The sequence below is a fragment of the Galendromus occidentalis genome, unplaced genomic scaffold (genome assembly GCF_000255335.2).
Source record: "Galendromus occidentalis unplaced genomic scaffold, Mocc_1.1 scf7180000076295, whole genome shotgun sequence".
NCBI classification, from domain to species: Eukaryota; Metazoa; Arthropoda; class Arachnida; order Mesostigmata; family Phytoseiidae; genus Galendromus; species Galendromus occidentalis.
In genome coordinates this window covers 23,761-44,713 of record NW_003804284.1, presented here as the reverse complement: position 1 = coordinate 44,713, position 20,953 = coordinate 23,761, and the positions used below count along the sequence as shown (strand labels likewise).

Genomic DNA, 20,953 nt, shown 5'->3' with positions numbered 1-20,953 from the left:
TCGACTGGACACTTGATCCCTGTCAGGACAGCGCTGAGAGAGTATTGCTGTATCGTCGAGCATGGGATCACTCTTTAACCAGTCTGCGTCGAGCCAGAGGTATCGATCATCGGAATGAACCTGTCGTGAATGCGGGAAGACCCCAGGGATCACGCAGACTCGCTCACCGTCCCAGGAGGCTCTTGGAGGGACTCCATAGGTTTCAGAGTTCCGAACGCTCACTTCAGCCGCTGGCGCTGAGCGACAATGACGCTATCCGCTCATGAGTTGGTGGATAGGCTACAGAATACGTCTGGTTTCAAGATGTGAGTGTTTTCGGCTTGACATCGACGCAACGCGATGTTCACGGGGATGACGAACCTCGTTGTTCATATCCGAGCATCGGTGGCATTTTTTTTCCAATAATTTGAGCCGTGGTCCCTAGAGACTGGCGTCGTCTTCACCTCTTTGATTCGAAAATTGGAGTCCGGCTAGGGAGGTAAAGTGCGCTGCGAGTTATTCTGTTAATGCAGCAGATTGTATTAAGTTCACGGATCGCAAGTTCGTTGACCCGATTCTGAATGGAATTCCTGAGTGTCATAGTACACCGTAATAAGGATAGATACTAGCTCGAGTCGAGATCGTCTTCGGCGCGTTGTCGAGGGCGCTGCCTGGTCTCAACCAGGGAATCTCGGACCATGGGTACGGATAAGGATATCGATTCATAAATGAAAAGAGAGGTCTCCTTTTTCAGATTATATACCTATATTAGCATGGCTTTGTCAAAAGTGCTAATGGAGAAACTATTCACCTACGACTCCCTCGTTCATGCCGTTTCGGGTGCCGTGGGAGCTTCCGTGGCCATGAGTGTTCTATATCCTCTCGACACGATACGGAGTCGTCTCCAGGTAAGCCGAGTCGAGGGAAATGTTTCGATACGTAGGGAACACTCGGAAATGTCAGGGATCCGTAGCGATTTCAGGAAACTGTTGAAGTCTCTTCTGTCCCAGCCGGGGAGGGATAGAGAGTTTCCCATTCTCGATTTCATTCCAATCGATTCTCGAGGGCCTGAACTTGCATCGATTATTATCAAACTCCCGGATTCAGACGGAAGCTGCACAATCTGACAGGAAAATACGAGCAGAATGGAGCAGTCTCAACATAGGAGGATTTTTCTCCGCTTAGATTCCTAACGCATGCCAAACCTTTCTCTCTAGATCGAGGAAGGCGATGTGTCGAAATCTACCGCAGATATGTTCCAACAAATCATGGATGAAGAAGGTGTTCAAGGTCTCTATCGCGGTCTGACACCTGTACTGCAATCTTTGATTTGCTCGAACTTCGTGTGAGTATCGGCACGGAACATCCGACTTCCGCAAACATGAAGAATTCACCCTACGAGTGAATCCTCAACCCACGAATCCTAATGAAACCATTCATCGTTCTCTCCAGATACTTCTACTCGTTCCACGGTTTACGTGCCGTGTTCAACATGAATAATTCCGCAGGACGCGATTTAGCCTTGGCGGCGGTCGCGGGAACGATCAACGTTCTTGCGACGACCCCGATGTGGGTTGTCAACACGAGAATGAAAGTGAATGGAGCGAGACATGGTCCGAGGAATCTTCGATGTGACTACAGGAGCATATGGGAAGGTCTCGTCGATATAGCCAGGTGTGTTTCTCATAACCTCACGCGTGCTCGTTCGCTAATCTCCTTTCCGCGGGCTTCTGTCCCGCGCTTACCGAGACAGGGAGGGCCCCTCCTCATTGTATCATTAGGACAACCCTCCAGAGATTGAAGCCATTAAAAAGTTCGGCGCTTCTTTCCAGAAATGAGGGCCTATCGGCTTTGTGGTCGTCTACGCTGCCCTCCCTCATCCTAGTCTCGAATCCGTCGATACAATTTATGGTATACGAAGCGCTGAAGAGACGCTGCGTGTACCTCAGAATACCTCTCTCTTCTGGAACAGTTTTCACCATTGGAGCCGTGTCAAAATGCGTAGCAACCGTGCTGACGTATCCCATCCAGGTGGGTGCTCCTTTCTTCTCTATTTTTCTATCATGGAGAAGTTTATCAAATTCTGGAAAAAAATACCATCCGAAGGAAGTTTACGCATTCTTCGGAGGAGTGTCTTCGAACTTGATGTTTTCGCTTTTTCAGCTGGCCCAATCGAAAATGCGGTACAGCAACGACAATCGGACGATGATAAGCGTTCTGATCTATGTCGCTCGGAACTTCGGAGTCGCGGGACTTTTTAAGGGTTTAGAATCGAAACTTCTGCAGACAGTTTCTACGACAGCTCTGATGTTCATGGTTTACGAGAAAATCGCGGAAATTGTCTTCGCCCTGCTCAAGGCAGAGGGCGAGCTGCAGAGAGCCAAGAAGTAGGGAACGTCCATCGATGGATGAGGAAACGTCCGTGCTAAAAATCAAACGAATCGAGCAATCGATCAGGATTCCGTGGACTGCGAGCAAAATTGTTCAAAATGAAAAATCCTGTACATTATATAAATTCACCCATGAAGCCCCGTCTCGCCACGAGGAGCGCGGCTTCTCGTGATACGATCAGAGGAGCTTTTTCCCTGATTTTGACTCTGAAGACATGACGAGATACAATAAAACAAGCTGTTATCTAGGTCGAAACCCTCCAGTTCCCCTCTCTCGGGGCTTGTTCAATCCTGAGTCACCATGGGAGCGCGCATGAATACTTTGCCGAATATTCGACCGGGAGCGGGGGGGAGGGAAATAGGAAGGGGTTGTGACCCGATTCTGGCTCTTTCCCGACCAGAGCTCTTGAGGATGCCTTCAGGTTCGATAATTTCGATTTCGAATCTATTCCGTCAATGGAAGCCTCGAAATATCCGCCCCTCTCGCGTTGGCCGAATTCCGCCTGCACTAGAATGGGAGATGGATGCTCTTCCAGCTTGCGGCGAGGAAGAACCGCAGTTCGGAATCTTCGATGATCGCTCATAGTTTGGTCGGTCGAACAAGCTTCGCATCGATTAGTTCCACCATGTAGTCGCGAGAGTCCGTCGAGAGAGCCTCCTTCTGTTAGAGAGTAGAATGATTCATTTTCTTCTACGAGAGATCTTCGCAGTACCAGGTCCTGGGGCTTCCCTGATTCACCCAGGAGCCAGGGCTTCGCGTTATTCTTCGCCTGAGCTTGTGCCGCTGATCTCAAAACAGCCGGCGAGCGACCCGCCAGGGCGCGGCATGCTGCCGCGTAAGATGTACGGGGCACGTCTAAGGTCCCCGTTTCCGGAGATACCGAGAATCGCACATGTTGTTTGTCGACGAACGGATCGAGCTCCACAAATAGGCCTTGCTTTTTCCTGATCAGAGTCGAGGGAAACAAGCGGTGAGATACCCAAATAACTATCAGCATCGGATTCACCTGTTGTGAGCCGAGAATATGCTCAAACCTTAATCTGTGTATATGCTTAATCTGTAAGGCATCTCGATTAGCTGAACGATCCAGTTACAACAAAATTCAATATCGGATCTGTTTCACGAATACTATAATATTGCAGGTAGTTGCGCAAGCTCGGTTGGACGTCGGTCGGTTCTACGACAATCGGACAATTCAGCTTAGAAACTTCTAGAGCGAGGCTTTTGCATCGTGAGCCTCGGTCATGGAAAAAACACCATACCATGGCCAACATGGCGCATACGAGTCGGTGGACACGCGCACCGCTACTCCAGGGTTGTTGGCAGAGACCCCACTGGCACTCTCAAATTTTCCCCGTCCGATACCGACGATGCAAGTGCAACTAGCTGATCAGCCTCTACCTCTGAGATGTCCTTATTGTGATGAAAAAATCAAGACCAAGGTATCCCACAAAGCTGGAGGCTTGACATACCTTGTGGCTTTCGGCCTCCTGCTGTGTTCGTTCGCTTGTTGCTGCATCATCCCATGCTGTTGCGCCCGGTGCAAGGATACCCATCATTATTGTCCTAAATGCAAAGTGAAATTGGGAATCCACAAGCGGCTTTGAGGAATCCTCAACCCGGAGCTCTATTGTCCCTGGGACGCCTAGAAAGTCTCCCTCAATTCAGGCAATAAACAGGTTGAGGTTTTTCGGGAATTCATCCTTTGGTCTCAATGGTCGCTCGGTATAAGCAACTCAAGTATCAGGTTATGGCGCAAATAATTTCGAAAGCATGTATGACGATCGTAGTTCCTTCGTCCCCCCATGGGAATCCCATCTAGCCGTGTAGGTGCGCCTATGGATATTCCCTACCTATCACCAAGGAGCGAGTCGGCCATGATTTCTCCAGTCGGCCCGAGACAGTAATGAGGAGTTGTTTCCCGAATCGGTGCCCATTCTGCATTGGCTTCATGAACTTCCGAGTCCGGAGCGGAGGAACGGAGAAGGGTTTCCACCCCGGAGCTCCCCCGATTGCTCTCCCGACCTTGCGACCTTCTTATTTCAGTCTCGATGTGCACGTTCTCGGCCGACGAAATGTCATCCAACTTGACTTGAGAGAGTAAGGCTCGTCGGACAAGCGAGTGTTGCGTCACCCACCTCAGTCAATCATCGTGTGCTGCAGGCGGTGCATTTCTTGAACAAGGGTTGGATTTGAACATAAAGGTGAGACTCATCCATATTTCGAATCGAGACGGAATTAATTCTCCTGGGAAGATAAGGCTCTCGCGTGAGCATGCGGCGTTTCTGCCGAATGTTCGATCTGAGAGTCGCGGACTTTCCTCCGAATATCGGATTCCACTCGCCTCGCTGAACATGATCACGAGTGCTGCAGAAAAAAAATCGATGGAATACCTCAAGTTCAGGAGAACATTTCAGCTCCGAAGACTCGAAGCTACTTCTACGACGCCACGAACGTAAGCTTGTTCGAAACCTTGGCCGCAGTCTACGGCGCTAGTCAAGCTTTTCCATGGAGAAAGTACAATGCGATCAGCCAATGGCATGCGCTCCCCAAGACCAACTCATACCCCCACCGTACTATGATATGAGGCTGATGAACCCCACAGATCGTCCGCGACCGGCGGTACCCGTGCATCTCGGGGATCAATCGGTACCTATGACATGTACTCATTGCGGTAGACAGATACGTACAATATTATCTTACAAACCAGGCGGCCTGACCTACCTTGCCGCCTTCGGCATCGGTCTGTTCCTATGGTGTGGATGTTGTCTTATTCCGTGCTGCGTCGACTCCTGCAAGGATGTTTACCATAATTGCCCGAGCTGCGATGCTCAACTGGGTATCCACAAACGACTGTAGCAATATAGGAAGAGATTGGTGCCCGACGCGTATGCTCCGCCTTCTCCTAAACGTAAATTATCTCATTATAAGTCACGTGAGAACGATTGATGTCCCACAGGTTTTAAGTCTTAAGACTCCGCATGGAGACCGAGAATAAAGGAATAAAATGATCCGTCACAAGCACGTGCTCCCGTTGATTTCTTCGAAGACAGGTTCCGGAAGCCGGCGGAGTTTTGAAGCTGACGGATGCAGGGATCGGTATAGCCTTCTCCCGCATGCTCTACTTGATTCCAGCTTAGAGAAGGCTGTACGACAATAAATCTTCGACCAATAAAGTGTTCGATGATTCATCGAGGAATCGTCAGAACCTTTCGTGGAATGCTATGAGCACAGCCTTCGAGGACCTTATGACTCTAGAGTCGGAACGGATTCTGGATATTTTCGAGTGAAACCTCCGTTCGATTATTCACGATTCTCAGTCAGTCCGATCCGAGTCCGAGGATATCTCGAGAGGCTGTGCGTCTGACAGCATGGCTTGCCATGCTTCGAATTGAATCCGGCGCTCCAGATGCCCGGAAAATCGTTCGTGTAGTGGAATTCCATGGACGAACTGATCCGCCGAGCATCTAGTTGGATAAGCAGCGTGAACTTCGGCGTGGAGCCTTTCGGAGAAGGATAATCCGGCGATTCATCACGTGTTCAATCGAGCAGAGAATCGGTGTCGTTGCAGAATCTCGAAGAGATCGAAATGAGCCCTTGCGAGCATTTCGCACGATAGACGAGGAAGCGCTCCATGAACCGACCCACTGAGCTCGCCGGCGTCGCCTATCCAGGGGCCCGAGTTGGTTTCACCCTACCAGCCTTGGATGGCCGACAGAATCAGCGCCAGCGACCGTTATCGGCGCCTTTGCTCCGAGCTCCTACGATACAGGAAGCGGTTGTTTTGGCTCCGTCGACTCTTCCTCGGGCACAGATGCCGGAAAAATTCGGCGATCGGCCCCTCTCATTGGAATGTCCACACTGCGCTCAGCGTATCTACACTAGATTGAACTATCGCCTCGGTTGTCTGGCATGCTCCGTGTGTCTCGGCCTCGCTTTGGTTTTTTCGTGCGGGGGCTGCTGCCTCACGGTCTGCTGCGACAACGCCTTACAGGATATTCATCATCATTGTCCTAATTGCAAGGCCCAACTGGGCATCCACAAACGACTATAAATTTCTGTATTCTAAGAGGACGTCGGTGCCTTCATTGCCTTCAGCCGAATCGGATGATTCAAACTTATCGCGAGGAGACCGAGAGCGTCTGGATGTTTTCAGAAATAGATCCGACGCATCACCACATATGAATCAGATTTCATTTCTATTCGCTTCCTGGTGTTTCGAGCCGAGCTTGGTTGCGTTTTCCAGTACGGGATACGATCAAGTAAGTGAGCGAGTACCGAAGCTGAGTCAGACGATTTGATATGGTTTCTGCTTTCCGAAACTCTGGAAGGGACCCTCCCCACATTCCTGATCGGGGGATTCGATCGACATGTATTCAAGATCCGAGTCGAGACTCCGACATGGGACCCTATGGAGCCGGAGTTCCGGAATGGCCCCTTACATCCGGTTTTCTCTTATATCCGAAATTCTCTTAAGCGAGGTTTTTAACATGAAGCCCTATGGAGAAAAAATCGGAGAATCGGGATCGGTCTCTTAAATCCGGTTTTCTATTTTAGGCGGTTTTTCTTATAAGCGACTTCGACTGTATTGAGACGGGACCGCAGTTCAGGATGCGGTACGAATCCGCCATCCGAGAAATCTCTATGCGGGCGCGACGGTCCCTGTGATATCGAGCTTCATCGACAGGACAGCCGCGCTTCGAAGGGAACACCAATGAATGATGCTTTGCCTCGAATCTCCAATGAGATCTCGGTACAGTCGCTGCCATCATGACGTCGTTCTATTCCCGGGAGCGGCATCATTTTAGTGGGCTTGGGGTCCTTTTCGAAGAAGATACGCATTCGGTCGGAAAATCGACGCCGATTTCTATTCTGTTCCGAATTCAGTGAAGAGTCCTTTAAAGTCTCGAGACTCCCGCGGCATGCGGGTGCGAGAGAATTAATTGAGCTGCCGTCGACTAAACGCGAATTCTTCTCACGCTTCCACGGAATCAGTCATCGTATCCCAATCATCAGGCCGAATATCGCCGTTCGCTTTCTTGATGAAACGAGATTTGTTCCAAGTCTGGAAAGCGGCGCATTCTTTGTGCTCGGTGCCCAGTGAATTCGCCTGGGCGCTGCCGGCAGTTCGCATCGTCCTCATCTGGAGTCAGCAACAATATTCCGCGGTAAGATTGACGACCTCTTCCCTCTGTGCCGTCCGACGGGGCTCGTCGGTGTCGTGTCGGTTTCATGTCGGGGATTCGTTCACGTGACGACATACATGTATCAGGCGTCTGGTCAAAATAGGATTCTTCTCACTCGAGGAGTAGTCGAGCCTGAGAGGCTCCTCATGAATCTTGATGTCGACCGAGTTCCGTAATTCGGATTCTCAATGGAATATCCATAGAAGTTTCGATTGCGCTGGAATTCATCTATCCTGGAGGAGATCTTCACCCGACTAATCCAAGGATTTGGGAAGTTACAGATTCCGAAGCCCATTCAGGCGAAACGGGTGAACGAAGCACCGAGCGGTGAATGTTCGAAGGATATCAACCTCTCTGATACTCCGGCTCGTTTACTCTATGAATTCAGATAAGCATGAAAGTTCCTAAACTGAGCCATCAGTCGATAGCTGTTTCCCAGAATCCTTCAGCCCCGTGCGCAAGCGAGCAGTCGCCGCCAATCATGATTTTCCCCCAGCCAGCAACGATGACGAGCGTGCAACTCTGTGATGAGCCACAGATTCTCAATTGTCCTCAGTGTCATAGACTGATCGAAACCGACGTATACTACAGATGCGGTAGCATGACGTATATCGCTGCCCTCCTGCTCTTGCTAACTTCATGCGGAATCTGCTGCTTCCTGCCGTTCTGCTGCACTCGCTGCAGAGATGCCGTCCATTATTGCCCTATATGTCGAACACAATTGGGAATACACAAGCGACTTTGAGAATTCTCTTTATGGTGCCGGAGAAACTGATGGCTTCGCAGAGCGCCTATCCTGATCAACAATAAACACGTACATATCTGGAAGCGTCGGCGATCCCGCGCGACTGAGTCGAGAGTCGTCGAGGATCGTACACAGAAGTCTTCACTTGAACCTTCACTCGAGGCGCAGCCCGTCGGTAGTTGAAGCGAGCCGACGTGAGTGCGTGTCGAAATGGGCGGGGGCTTTCAGATGAGAATCCTCCACCCCCTCTTTCTGCCGCGATATTTCCAGGAAATTTTCGGTCCTGTAATTCTCTCTTAAGAATACAGTGGAGTGAGATTCTAGCTTCGTTCTAGCCCTGAATGTTACTCGTCCCAGACGACTGGGGGTGGTCTCATTAATATCGAATCGATGGGCATATGTTGCATCCACCTACGTGACGGTTTTTGAAATCGGAGTAATCCCCCCTGTTCGGACGCGCTCCGTCAATCGCCCACGAAACAGAGAGTTGATTTTGAGCGGAGATATCCTGGCTGCCTTATGACCTATGACATCTTGCATCATTTCGAGTTCAGCTCGTAGTAGTCGCCGCCACGACAGAACAACTAAGCGATTAATAAGGAAGCTCAAAAGGCCAAAGGATTCCTGGATATTCCCGGGGATAAACTCGGTCAATCTAGTCGAATTTGAGCAATCATCAGTAAACATGGATGTTTGTCCTCGAAGCCAATCTATAGGTGAGTCATCATCCGGATCAATCACTGGATCAGCATTCGGTGGCTCGGCTGAAGTCGCCGCTCACCAAACGCCACAGAGCATCCGGATAGATAAGCGCATCGGACAAGAAATAGAAGTCGGACTGACGGATTTCGAGGCTTCAAGGAGGGCAACGCTGCCCCTTCGCTAGCTCATTCGAATGACTGTCACTTGGACGGGGCGGACATTGCACTGCATTGAAGTTCAGAAAGGACAAGATTTCATGACTTCCGATATATCCGGCCTCAGTTGAGCTATGCGAAATCTCTGGAACGGCGTACTTTGATATAATTGCAGCATGACCGGCTCACGGTGAACTCCTCCCCCTTGAAAGCCAGGATCGATATCTTAGATTTCTCGGCAGAAGAAAACCAAGAGTAACCTGTTCCCATGCTGAATCGAGACCCTAACGTAATATGCTTCGCGCGGGGAATCTCTCGAACGCGCGGATTTTGATTAATCTGGGGCTTGCGTCACTGATGACCTAAAAGTGAGCGCAGGCAGCGATTCATAGGGCGCTGGACCCGATTAACGTTGAGCATCGCATCAGAAAGGGTTCGACAAGCCCAGATGACGTGCTTGAGTTTGTCCATATTTAAGCATTAAAGGTTGGAACTGGAAACGCTCCTTTGTTGCGAATCAGTCTCGCTCAGCAGTGTCGACCATGTATCAAGAGCCTCCTCCGTACCAGCGGCTCGACGATCACTCCAGCTCGCCCCCCTCTTTAGCTCCCGTCAACTTCGGCGATCAGCCCGTTCCGGTCACCTGCCACAACTGCAATCTCCGAGTGTTCACCGAGATTCGCTATAGTTCAGGATTCCTCACCTATTTAAGTTGCTTCGGGTTAACGTTCGTCCTCCCTTTTGGATGCTGCCTCTTTCCATTCTGTCTCGACAGCTGCAAAGACGTCTACCACTACTGTCCCTCCTGTAAAATTCAGCTCGGAATTTACAAACGGGTGGGATAGCTGTTCGTCTGAACCCAGAAGACCCCGAAGTGTCGAAGTCGAGACGAATTCTCCCGGACGCGCGATCGGCCGCATGCACTCAACTCCTGGTGTCGATCTATCCTCACGGAGCGCTGGAGTCTCCGGAACTCCAACGATAGTGATATCGCGTCGAAGAAATGTGGAAAGGACGAAGTTTGTTCCCTTCCGAAACGGTTGGCGATTGTCTGCCCGTGCATATCGGCCTGAGGAGGGCTGCGGCGGGAGAGAACGCTGTTCACCTAGCCCACGCTGAGACCAGAAGATGCTCCACCAGAATCCGATGCGTGAGCGAAAGACTGCTTCGCGAACGAACACAGCTTTGGTGCGCGTGAGATCTTTCTCCGGAGACCATTGTTCAGCGATATCGTGACGACAATCGAGAAGTTTGCATGATCTCAGAATTTAGGAATAATGAAGGAGAATGTGAAGTCAAATTGAAGAGCGATCGAAGATTCTTCATTCTCAATAGGTACTAACTCTCTATCCTACAGCGATTTATCTATTATTCTTACAATAATTATTGGTCTTGTGAATTGCCTCCGGCTGCGTTTCCGATGAAAAGAAGAGACAGTCCGCAGAGATCATCACGCTGACTTCATCGTCTAGATTCTAGGAAGCAAAGGCATTACGGACGTGAATGCTTCCCACCGGTGGCGGCCATTAGAACATCGCTCTGAATGTGTACATGTCTTCCGTAGCGGGATCCTCCGAATGCTTTTATTATATCATACATAGGTAAATAGTCCTCATGGTCACGTGCTCAGGAGGAGCGAAATTGAAAGCGAGACAAAGATATTCTTCTCTCCATTTCTTTCATCTCAGGGATTGCTGAATAATTGTTGGTCCCCCCTATCACGAGGCCAAGGAGCTTAGTACCGCAAGACTCACACCGATATTCTTCAGCAAGCTCCAGCGTCCTTCACAAGCGCTCATGCCACAGCCATCGAGCGTGTAGAAGTTGGTGGCATTGATCTCCCCTGCGGTTTCGAACGAGCGAAGAAAATTCACGCGGATCACCGAAACGGTGGCAATGTAATGCCGAAGTACCCATACAAGGGGAACCGAATCGATCGAGGCCTTCTACGCAGTTCACAAGCGCAAGCGGTCTGTTTGGAGCGCTGATGCTAGCGAACTAGTCACACTTTCCGCTTGCGCTCTCCGCTCTCTGCACCAGCAGAACTCTCTTATTCTCAAAAGCTCACTTTCTCTCGTGCCATGGAGAAACCACCAGCCTATATTCAAGGGCCGGGCTCCCCGCCCCAGTATCCGCCCCCGCCCTCGATGTATCCACAGGTACCCGTGAACTATCAGCCGCAAGCAGCAGGTCTCCAGACCTTCATACTACCTGTGCAGTATGGTGATCAGCCCGTACCCACGACGTGTCCCAATTGCAATCAACGAGTCGTGACCGAGTTGTCCTACGAAGCTGGAGGTTTGACGTATCTCGCAGCCTTCGGAATCGCTCTGTTCTTCTGGTGCGGATGCTGCCTCATCCCGTGCTGCCTCGACAGCTGTAAGGATGTTTATCACCGGTGTCCCGAATGTCGTGTACAGCTCGGAATCCACAAGCGTCTCTGATGACTGTCAAATCCGATCGTTGACGAGCCGATATCGCTCGTCTTCGCGCTGATCTTGGATAAATAAACACCCGTGATTCGCCGATGCGGTTAATTCATGGTGACTTTGGCGCGACCGTTCGAGTGGTTTGGGCGAAGCGTTCGCTGCCGTTCTCAGCTTCTGCTTTGCTTTATCATATGTCCAGTCAGCTTCTTTTCTGTCACGCACTGGACCTGAGTAGATCACTATCCGCCAAACAAGACCCTCGTATCGAGCCGGGTACAAGGTTTGGGATGGAGCGACGGTAGTCGAAGTTTATTCAGCAGAGAGCTCTTTCTTTCAATGGCGAGTGTGTCACAGAAGCGACAGGTGTTTCCAGAAACAACAGCGTCATCCTTAAAAATATCGTTGAAACACAGAATTCCGCACCATCGCTGACCAAGTGGCGTCCCGCTTTTAGGGGCCCGAAGAGAATGATCCGATTGGATGAGTTCCGGTTGCAATATCGGTGTTCAATACCCAAGCCTCTACATATGGTCTCATCGATCCGAGCGTGGATATGCGCGCTTAGCTTGGATGAAATTGTGAGCCGGGATCGATAAGTCCCGGGAATTAATGGTATCACAAGAAATGATCGGAATAGATAGTTTCGTTCTCTGTGATAAGATCGAACACCGATAACTGCGTCCGACGGGAAGCGGGGAACTCTGGCCGATGTCTTCGAAGCTCGGCTCCGACCCTCACGACCCGGAGTGCCCGCCATTTTTCGAACGCTCCGAAGGCGATTTAAAAATGTCCCCGATTTTCATGAAGCCGGAAAGGAGCGAGTTAGCATGAAGTCCCAACGAATCAGGATTCGCCGTACTGAATTTGTGCTATTGTTCGCCGCGTTTCGCGCAGTCGAAGGGCTAGAAATCGCCACGCTCGGCATACCAAAGGTCAGTTTCGTTTCCCTGAGTGAGAGGGGTAGTCATTCCGAGCTCACAGTCGAATTCGGACGCCCGTCGAATGGACGGACTTCTAACGCAGTTCTCATCCTCAGGTCGTGGACTACAGGAATGTCAGCTCCGTCGTCAAAGAACAAGGTGCTTGCGGGGCTTGTTGGGCTTTCGCGCCTCTCGAAGCCGTTGAGCTGCTGTCAACCTTGCAGGGGAGAGCTCCGAGCAGAGCATCATTCTCTGTCCAGCATGTGATCGACTGCTCGGGTGGGTTGATCATCCCGGGACCGAAACCAGCTCGGAACGCGCGTTCCCAGCGACCTCGGGGATAATGTTATAGATTCCACAGATAACGTCATCAAGACCTGGATCTGTCGGATGTCCCTTCATAAGTCTTGGAGCGACTGCTAATTTCACGGCTGACTCACTCTTATATGATTGAGCCCGATCGGCGGATGTTTCTATTGCTATAGTGAAGCTCGCGTGATACCCAGTGACGAGCACTTATGTACAATCGCAGATATATCCTATGGATGCAGCGGCGGGGACATATGTGATGCGGTAGACTATCTTCAAACTTCGAAGTATCATTTCGTCGCTGAAGCTGCCTATTTCCCGTACACTGAGGATAAACTGGAATGCCGGAAAGAGGTGAGTCAATCATGCCGCCGGAAGGTGAATCGAAAAACTATAAGGATGCTCCGCCTTAGTGGTACGCGGCTTCAAGACTCGGAATGAGAGACCAATGAAGAAAACGTCGCCTTGAGGTCTCTTGGATGACCGCCAATCAGAGACATCGCGAGCGGAGCTAACTCGCCGGGAGTTCACCAGCAAGCTTCGGGACTTCTTGCTACTTATTATACTTGGTATTCTCATTCGATCTTAAGCATCTGGCATCGCAGCGGAGATAGCTGAGAGCGACGCGCAGTTTGTTCGCCCGATTTTCGTTATAGCTCGAGGCTTATCGATTGGGACGCTGAATGGAGAATACGTTACGGATAAGATCGAGGAGAAGCAGCGGAAGAACGTTCCGTTAAAATCTTAGAACAACTGACTCTTTGACCTCTCTGGCTTACAGGCAAAATACACCTCCGACATCAGCATCACCAGATCTTGGTGTGAAAACTACGCTGGCAGAGAAGGTTCATGAATGTTAAGAATTCGTTTTTCCTCAATGAAAGCTTGGTGGGAGAGTTTTTCCCTCCATTCCGGACATCTCACCCTGAATCATTCCAGGAGATCTTCTTAGGCTCGTTGCGAAAGGGCCAGTCATCGCGACCGTTGATGCCACTGTTTGGCGCGATTACCTCGGGGGTATCATAAGGTATGCATGGATTTCCGGGGCACTCTTGCCCATTGAAAAAAGTTATCGATGATGATGAATTCGGAGGTACAACATGCGAGAACTCGATGAGGGGCCTCCGAATTTTCCTTAGGACAGCCGGATACGTTTTCATTCACCTCAGACCCCTCTCTCTCAGATTTAATTGCGACGCGGGAGAGAAGAACCACGCAGTCGTAATCGTGGGCTACGATTTGACCAGCGAACCGCCCTTCTACATCGTCAAAAACAGTTGGGGAATGAGTTTCGGGGATAAAGGATACCTGTATATCGCAATCGGTGCGAACCTGTGTGGTATAGCAGATAAAGTCTCCAGGGTAAGTATCGATTAGCTTTGGGGGAGCCGCTTCAATAAACTGAACCTTCGTGAAGGAGAACAAGAATGCGGAGTCTCATTAACGGAATTCCTGAGTGTTATTGAGCAAATGGGACGAATGAGCCTATTTTGCGCTACAATCTGAGAAGCTGGCGCGGTGCGCGGCGTAGTGTCGGAGCTTCATATCTTGATTACCCATGGAGCGCTTTACTGGAACCCATCGCTCAGTGGACGCTTCCTCTCCGATGGAAGAAATTTTTTATATACGCTAGCAAACAATCGTCCTTGTCTCACTGTGTTTAATAGACAAGCGAGTCCGCCTCATATACCGCTCCTCTTCCCCCCGAAAGAACTGTCCCTCCTGGGGCAGTATTCGACGATGTTCCACAGAGCCGCGACTTTCCGACTAATCGTCATGGGTGACTCTCTTCGGATTCCGCGGACGGACGTGACGCGTGTCACGGGGAATGAACCGGTAAATTCGAAGAACTGCTTGCTGTTCCCCTTCCGGACGAGAACTTCATCTCCGACTGAAGCCCTCGGCAGGTTGCAAGAATGGTTCTTATCGAGATTATTTTTCTTCTGCGTCTCTCTCTGCCGGTCCTCCTCATGAGAACTGTACCTTCTCTCCGTCTGCGTCAACTGGCTGAGGATACCCAAACGTTCATCCGCAGGCAGATACGAGGGTTCTCCACTGCGGGCAAAAGCGGGCGAGCAGCCGATAGTCCTGCGAAAGTACCTAGTATGATGTCTTACGGCTGCCTCGAGGCAACCTTTGCATCCTCTCGGGAACGTGGGGTTCATCGAGATGAACATTTTCAGATCTCGGATCAATCTCTGCCAGTCCATTGGACTTGGGGTTATAGGGACTTCCAACCTCGATCTCGATAATCCTTCGCTTCGCCCACTCCCTAAGTTTCGAGCTCTCGAACACCTTGGCATGATCCGAAACAGTTTTCCGCGTATGGAGGAAAACATGATTTCCGAGCAAAGCGATCACTGCACCCGCGTTCAGATTACCGGCGTGAGCCACTGCGAATCGGGTGTTTAGATCGATTGCAACCAGAAATGCACGAGTCTGTGTTCCCGGACCACTCCTCTTTGAAAGCTCAGCGAAATCTAGATGATCGGTGTGCATAAGAGGAATCAACTTCGACCACAGGCACAATTTGTCGGCACGGGGCCGGAACTTGGTTGTGTTCGTCTGACATACCTTGCAGGAACGTACGGACCCATCTACATCTTTCCTCAGACCCGGCCATTGAAACCTTCTCAAGACCTTCAAATGTGTTCGCCACGTACCGTCATGACCTCCAGAGTCCGGACTGTCATGATATTCTTGCAGGACTTCTTTTCTACGGTCTGATTGAACCACGTTTCGTCCTCGTCGGGCATCGCCATATATGAACATGACCTGCTCGGCTTCTTTGGGAAGCCTCGACAAAGCGTCGGCATGGCCTATCGTTCGTCTATTGACAACCTGAAAGTCCATACTAGCATTCCAACTCCATCCATAGTATGACAGCTGGCTGAGATGACAGGTCTTGGATTCTCAAGGGCTTCGTAATTGGTAAAGCAGTCCCTTCCATTACACATATGGCGACAGGCTCCAGTATCGGCGAGCAAATCATCGCTATCATCCCTCGAGGGGGAAGTCTTCACATTGAATGGAAATTCTTGATCATCGCGACCACTCCCCGAAGCACACATACTTCGACTAGCAGTATTCTGCCCGGACTGGCCGTCACGCTTGAATTTGAAGCATTGGCTTTCCTTATGACCGATCTTTTCGCAGAAATAACATTTCCCTTTAAACTTCCTTTGATCGGACGTCCCTTCCTTGAATTTAATCTTCGAGACGAAGGCAACGGTTTCGTTCCCAGTGGATTTTTGGTCGCCTTGCTCTAATTTCTCCGCCTTCATGAGGCGTGGGATCATATTCTCGACGGTTTGCTTCTCTTCATCTAACATATCCCATGCGGATACTAGATGACGGTACTTTCTCGGCAAGTCGAGCAACTTCGAAATGGTCTGAGGAGGGTCAGTTTTCTGACCGACATCCCTCAATTGCTGCATCATAGATTCAACATCGGTGATATGCGTATTCATGTCCATATCGTCGGTCATTTTATAAGAGTGGAACTCCTTTAGCAGAAGGCTCACGCAAATCCTGCATCGCGATTCGAATATCGTCGAAAATCGTCTTCATATCTGACCCGCAGTCGGGACTGCCATTGCCGTACGGACCACTTTTGTCTCCAAACAGTTTGGGAGGACCGCTTTAGCCTTCGCATCAATCTTTGTCTACTCTCTACTAATTTCACCTTCCACTCCGAGGCGCTGGGGTACGGTGCTATCGATAGTCCCAGACCAGCCATTAGCGATTAGATACGCTTCCAAACTTCGAAGTCGCGATGGCCGTCGAATTTAGTGACTTGCAATTTGTCCATTGCCTCACAAGATTCCGACTTCAACCACCAATTACGTAGACCTGCTCCCTCGATCTTTTCTGTTTCGGATCCTTTATCAAGCGACTATTTCCGTCGGGAAGCCTGGGCCCATAGCCTATTGGCAAAGTAGCTGACAAGAAGTCTCGCAACAATGAGATCCAGAGAGATCGGGAGGCAAATCCTCAGTCAGAACAACGAGTTTATATCTGACTCTGAAGTCAACGAGGAAAGCAGCCTATTTATTGATAATGAGGAGCATGCGCAATCAAGACCTGACTACTATCTCCAACACTTCTGTATCCATCTGGCTGTTCTTCCTCCAGGCTCCTTTGTGGTGAGTAGTTCCTTCAGAGCGCTGTGGTCCGTATGGAGGGAAAACTTCTGATCACCTTAGGTAGGTTCGGAAATAGTGAACCCCCTTCAATACACCCAACATCTCTTTCTCAGATGTCGTGTAGTTCCTTCCGGCGCTGTTGAACGTATAGGAATGATATTTGATGGCATGAACCTCCCCGTCGAAATCCTAAGAGAGTCGAATTTAGTCGAACTCCTAAATCCTTGAGTTGAGACGGCTCCTGTTCCGAGATCTGAGGCGTCGGTAGTTAGCGTGAAGGGAAGCTCGAAGTTCGGGAAAGTCAAGATCGGGTTCCTCGTGATCCTCGACTTCAGCTCATCGAATGCCTCTTGACTCTTGATGCTCTGAAGTCTGTTCAAACTTGGCATCTTTGAGCGTCAGCTACGTCAGAGGCCGAATAGCTTTGTATGAAGACTCGGAAGTGTCCACATAGGCCGAGAAATTCTCGAACCTGTTCCACATTGGTCGGTTCTTTGATTTCCCGTAATTTCTCTACAGATTCCTCTTTCATGGACTTGGTGCTCCCGTGAATAGTCCTATCGAGGCACACCACTCGTTCCTTGAACAAAGTAGATTTCTCAAGATTCACTCTTAGTTCAGCCTTGTTACGAATACCAAACAATATACATATGTATCACCCACCGGATTGCGTCAATTCCATTGACCTCATCCCTTTCTTTGTCGTGAGCCTCCACACCGTTCGTGATCAATCTTCGCTCATCGCTGAACCAATCAGCTCGTCATTCGTCACTTCTTTCCTCTTACCGTATGGTTGCTGAAGCAGAATCCTGGGACGTATCGGTACGTCATAACTAGGGTCCTAATTCTATGCAAATGCATATATTTCGCACATTTGCGTATTGTAGCGTGACAACGAAGGTTGGCTATAAGTATCGATGATTTATTGAGAACTAGCCCCAGCTTTTATGGAAACAGATGGCGCTGCGGGCGCCGCTTCATTCGGCCATGCTACAGATTACGAACGTCCTCGTTCGAAGGGTTGATGCGGACATTTTCGCTGTGGGGAGCAAAAGGCCACAGATTGCGGAGAACGTTTGAGTCGCCTGAAACGTTCAGCGCGTGCTTAATGGAATACTACACAAAAGCTTGGATGACACGTACCATCCGCGAAGATGATAGGTAGAACAGTGTATGAGTGAGTCGTGGAGCTAACTGATTGGCATAGGCGTTCCACTTCTCGACCGCCGACGGGAGCCGTGGAACGTCCAGGAAGGATTTCCTTGGTGAAGCCCGATTGGTCCGCGTTCGCTATGCGTTTCGCCTCGATTTTTGAGTTAAAATGAGATTTCGGATTCATGCGACGAAATCGTTAGCTTTCAGCATCGTTGACTCGCTACTTCGCCGTGAGCGACTTTCGTGATCTTTCTTGAGACGGTGCGATTGGCTCTCCGGAAGCGCTTCACCCATCGCAGACAAGCGTGGAATCTTTCGAGGTTGAGCTTCTGCGCGAGCTCTCTGGTCATATTATGGATATCACAATCGTGCAAGGTGATTCCCGATTCCAAGCGCTCGTAATTTCGATCCCGCAGACGTACTTGGAAAATTTTCTTGAAGGCTTGAAGGCTCCCGATCTACGCGTGAATTTTGCCATTTTGTACGGGGATAACTTTATTTAGATCCATGGAGTTCCGGATCGGATGAATCGGAACCTGTTTTGCATACAAGTCTGTGCCCTTGACGCTCGACCTATAGAAAGACACAGCCTTCCTCGCCTGTTCTAAGTTCAGATGTCTCCCTCTGCTCAAGGTGATGTCGCCGGGGGTAGATTTCCCTCATTCTGTAGATGAGGAAACCTCGCTTTCGGGGTTGATATCCTCATCGACAACGGCGCAGTCTTGCTCTTGAGCCGAAATCATTCTCTGAGTGTTCGTTCAGCAAGCAAATTATCCGCGTACTCAACTTGACATCTTTTCGAGAGCGCTCCCCCGCTGACGGAGTCTCGAAGAATTTCTCACGCGAAACGTATTTTTCGCAGAAGTGCGACACAAGAGAATTCACCTCATTTCGAACGGAATCCATGACGCTCTCTGACCATGAAGCGAATTGCGTCAGGTCACTGATTCGTTGCGGTTTTTCGGAGTTATCTCAATTACATCCCGATTCCCCCCGCGGATTTCGGGAATAATTTCGAAACGACGAATACCTAGCCCTACAACAAGGAGCTTTCTACCCCGGCTAGTTGAAAGTCTACTTTCAAATGCATGCCCATTGGCCGTTAGAGACGATTCGCGGCAAGTTCGTCGCGCACCCCGGCGCAAGAACTTCGACTCGTCTTATTGCCCCTGCGCGTGTTTCAGGTTTCAAACGCTCGGAACATCCCCACTCGAGATTCCGACTTTTCCCACACCGCGCAGGATCACTGCTGCATTTGGGAGAACAATAAATGAGAGGAGAGGAAGCATATATAGAGGCCTGTCATGGAATGGAGTTGATGCTGGTTCGCCGGCCTGAGACGGCACCGCGCAGCCCTCGGCCCCACCCCATGATCAGAGCTGGGCGCCGCGTCACAGCCTTTACCATAGTTTCCGGGCTTTGGTCGATCTCCGAGAGCTCATCTACAATCTGTCGGTCGAGCTGAGCATCCGGACGATCTGGACTCCGAGCGACATCGCATATACCGAGGAATATCTGACATGTGCCAAACCCATCGCTAATGCCCTCAATATGCTCCAAGGAGAGGAGACTGCGTTTTACGGCGTATTACTCCCGACCCTTCACATGGTGAAATGTCAATTGAACGCTCCTGTCGGCCGCTCGTCGAGGAATACTTGCTGAGTGTCGGAAGCCGCTTCGCAGAGGACTTCGAGTGCCAAACTGTACGCGGCGAGGGAGCTGTCTTCAAAAAGAGGTGAATCCGCAGCATTCCGGCGGGAGCTCAAAGGTAAATACTCAATCGCTTCAATGATCTCATCCGGGAGCAGTTGACACCGGCGGATCCTCCGGACAGCGAGCCGATGGAGGTTGACCCTACTATGACTTCGGGGAAGAGCCGCACATGCCAGCGGCTCCACTAATCGATTCCAACCAGCACCGGCAGCCAATAATCATGCATTATCTGAACGACCCGCAGAAAAACCCTGCGATGCTGCGAAACTATCCCCCGATAGATCGCGTCTTCAGGCAGCTCAACACGGCACCGCCCACCAGCGCCGCGGTAGAACGGCTTTTCTCGTATGCGACGATGACCGAATCGCCGAAGAGCAATCGCCTGAGTGATGAAAGTTTGAGCAGCGCGTAGTGCTCCGCATCAATGAACCTCTGGATTTCTGAGAAGATCTGAGGAATGTGCAATAAACAAACAATGAACTTCTTCCCTGCCCTCAACAATGATCAAGCCTCTTGTATTCCCTCGGGGATTCTCTCGTAAACAGGGATCGCGATCTCTACCAAGTAATTCGGTCGCAGAATCCCGTGCTGAAGATTTACTGGGAGAGCCCAGCTGGTGTTCGCAGCGCCATTGAACAAAGTTTTTCCTATGAATACGAATTCATCTGCTTATACGAGTTCGCCAGATATAGTCGGAGGAAGAGGGCCCTGACCCTGAGATCGTGCTCAGCTTGGCCAAAAACCCCCGATCAGCCTCCTAGCTCGTCTCCGTGGCGTCATTAAAGTGTGATTCGTATGAATCCTGGCGTATTCACAAATATACTATGAATACGAATATATAAATAAACACGAATACGAATATATATGTACATGAATACGAATACGAATATATATAAATGATATATAATAAACATAATATATACGAATAAATACGAATATATTCGTATTCGTACTCTTGAAGACGAATATGCTCCACTCGAGCGGTGGGTATAAATAATTCATCTTTATTGAGTTGCGGTAATCCTATGAGGGGGCCGATGAAATCTTGACGCGTTTCATATTTTCCGATGCCTTCGCCCATGAACAGGGCGACAGTTTTCCTGATGTGAAATGCCCAGTCCAAT

The 20,953-nt window shown here is 50.0% G+C and overlaps 3 protein-coding genes and 1 pseudogene across 3 annotated transcripts; 3 read left to right on the top strand and 1 right to left on the bottom strand.

The window, feature by feature from the left end:
• The first annotated feature begins 80 nt into the window (after positions 1-80).
• On the top strand, positions 81-2,617 carry PMP34 (Peroxisomal Membrane Protein 34). The gene is made up of 6 exons (XM_003738666.2): positions 81-305; positions 734-887; positions 1,197-1,324; positions 1,432-1,653; positions 1,812-2,010; positions 2,143-2,617. Exons 1-6 carry the CDS (start codon positions 247-249, stop codon positions 2,368-2,370), a joined length of 990 nt encoding a protein of 329 aa, XP_003738714.1. The 5' UTR covers positions 81-246; the 3' UTR covers positions 2,371-2,617.
• An 8,622-nt stretch (positions 2,618-11,239) lies between these two features.
• On the top strand, positions 11,240-11,602 carry LOC100908713 (lipopolysaccharide-induced tumor necrosis factor-alpha factor homolog). The gene has a single exon (XM_029113094.1). It carries the CDS (start codon positions 11,240-11,242, stop codon positions 11,600-11,602), a length of 363 nt encoding a protein of 120 aa, XP_028968927.1.
• A 788-nt stretch (positions 11,603-12,390) lies between these two features.
• On the top strand, positions 12,391-14,193 carry LOC100899873 (cathepsin O). The gene is made up of 6 exons (XM_029113093.1): positions 12,391-12,519; positions 12,624-12,786; positions 13,040-13,194; positions 13,598-13,661; positions 13,756-13,843; positions 14,001-14,193. The coding sequence occupies exons 1-6, from the start codon at positions 12,415-12,417 to the stop codon at positions 14,191-14,193; spliced, it is 768 nt and encodes a 255-aa protein (XP_028968926.1). The 5' UTR covers positions 12,391-12,414.
• Positions 14,194-14,498: 305 nt separating this feature from the next.
• On the bottom strand, positions 14,499-17,792 carry LOC114828552 (uncharacterized; annotated as a pseudogene).
• Positions 17,793-20,953: the final 3,161 nt, after the last annotated feature.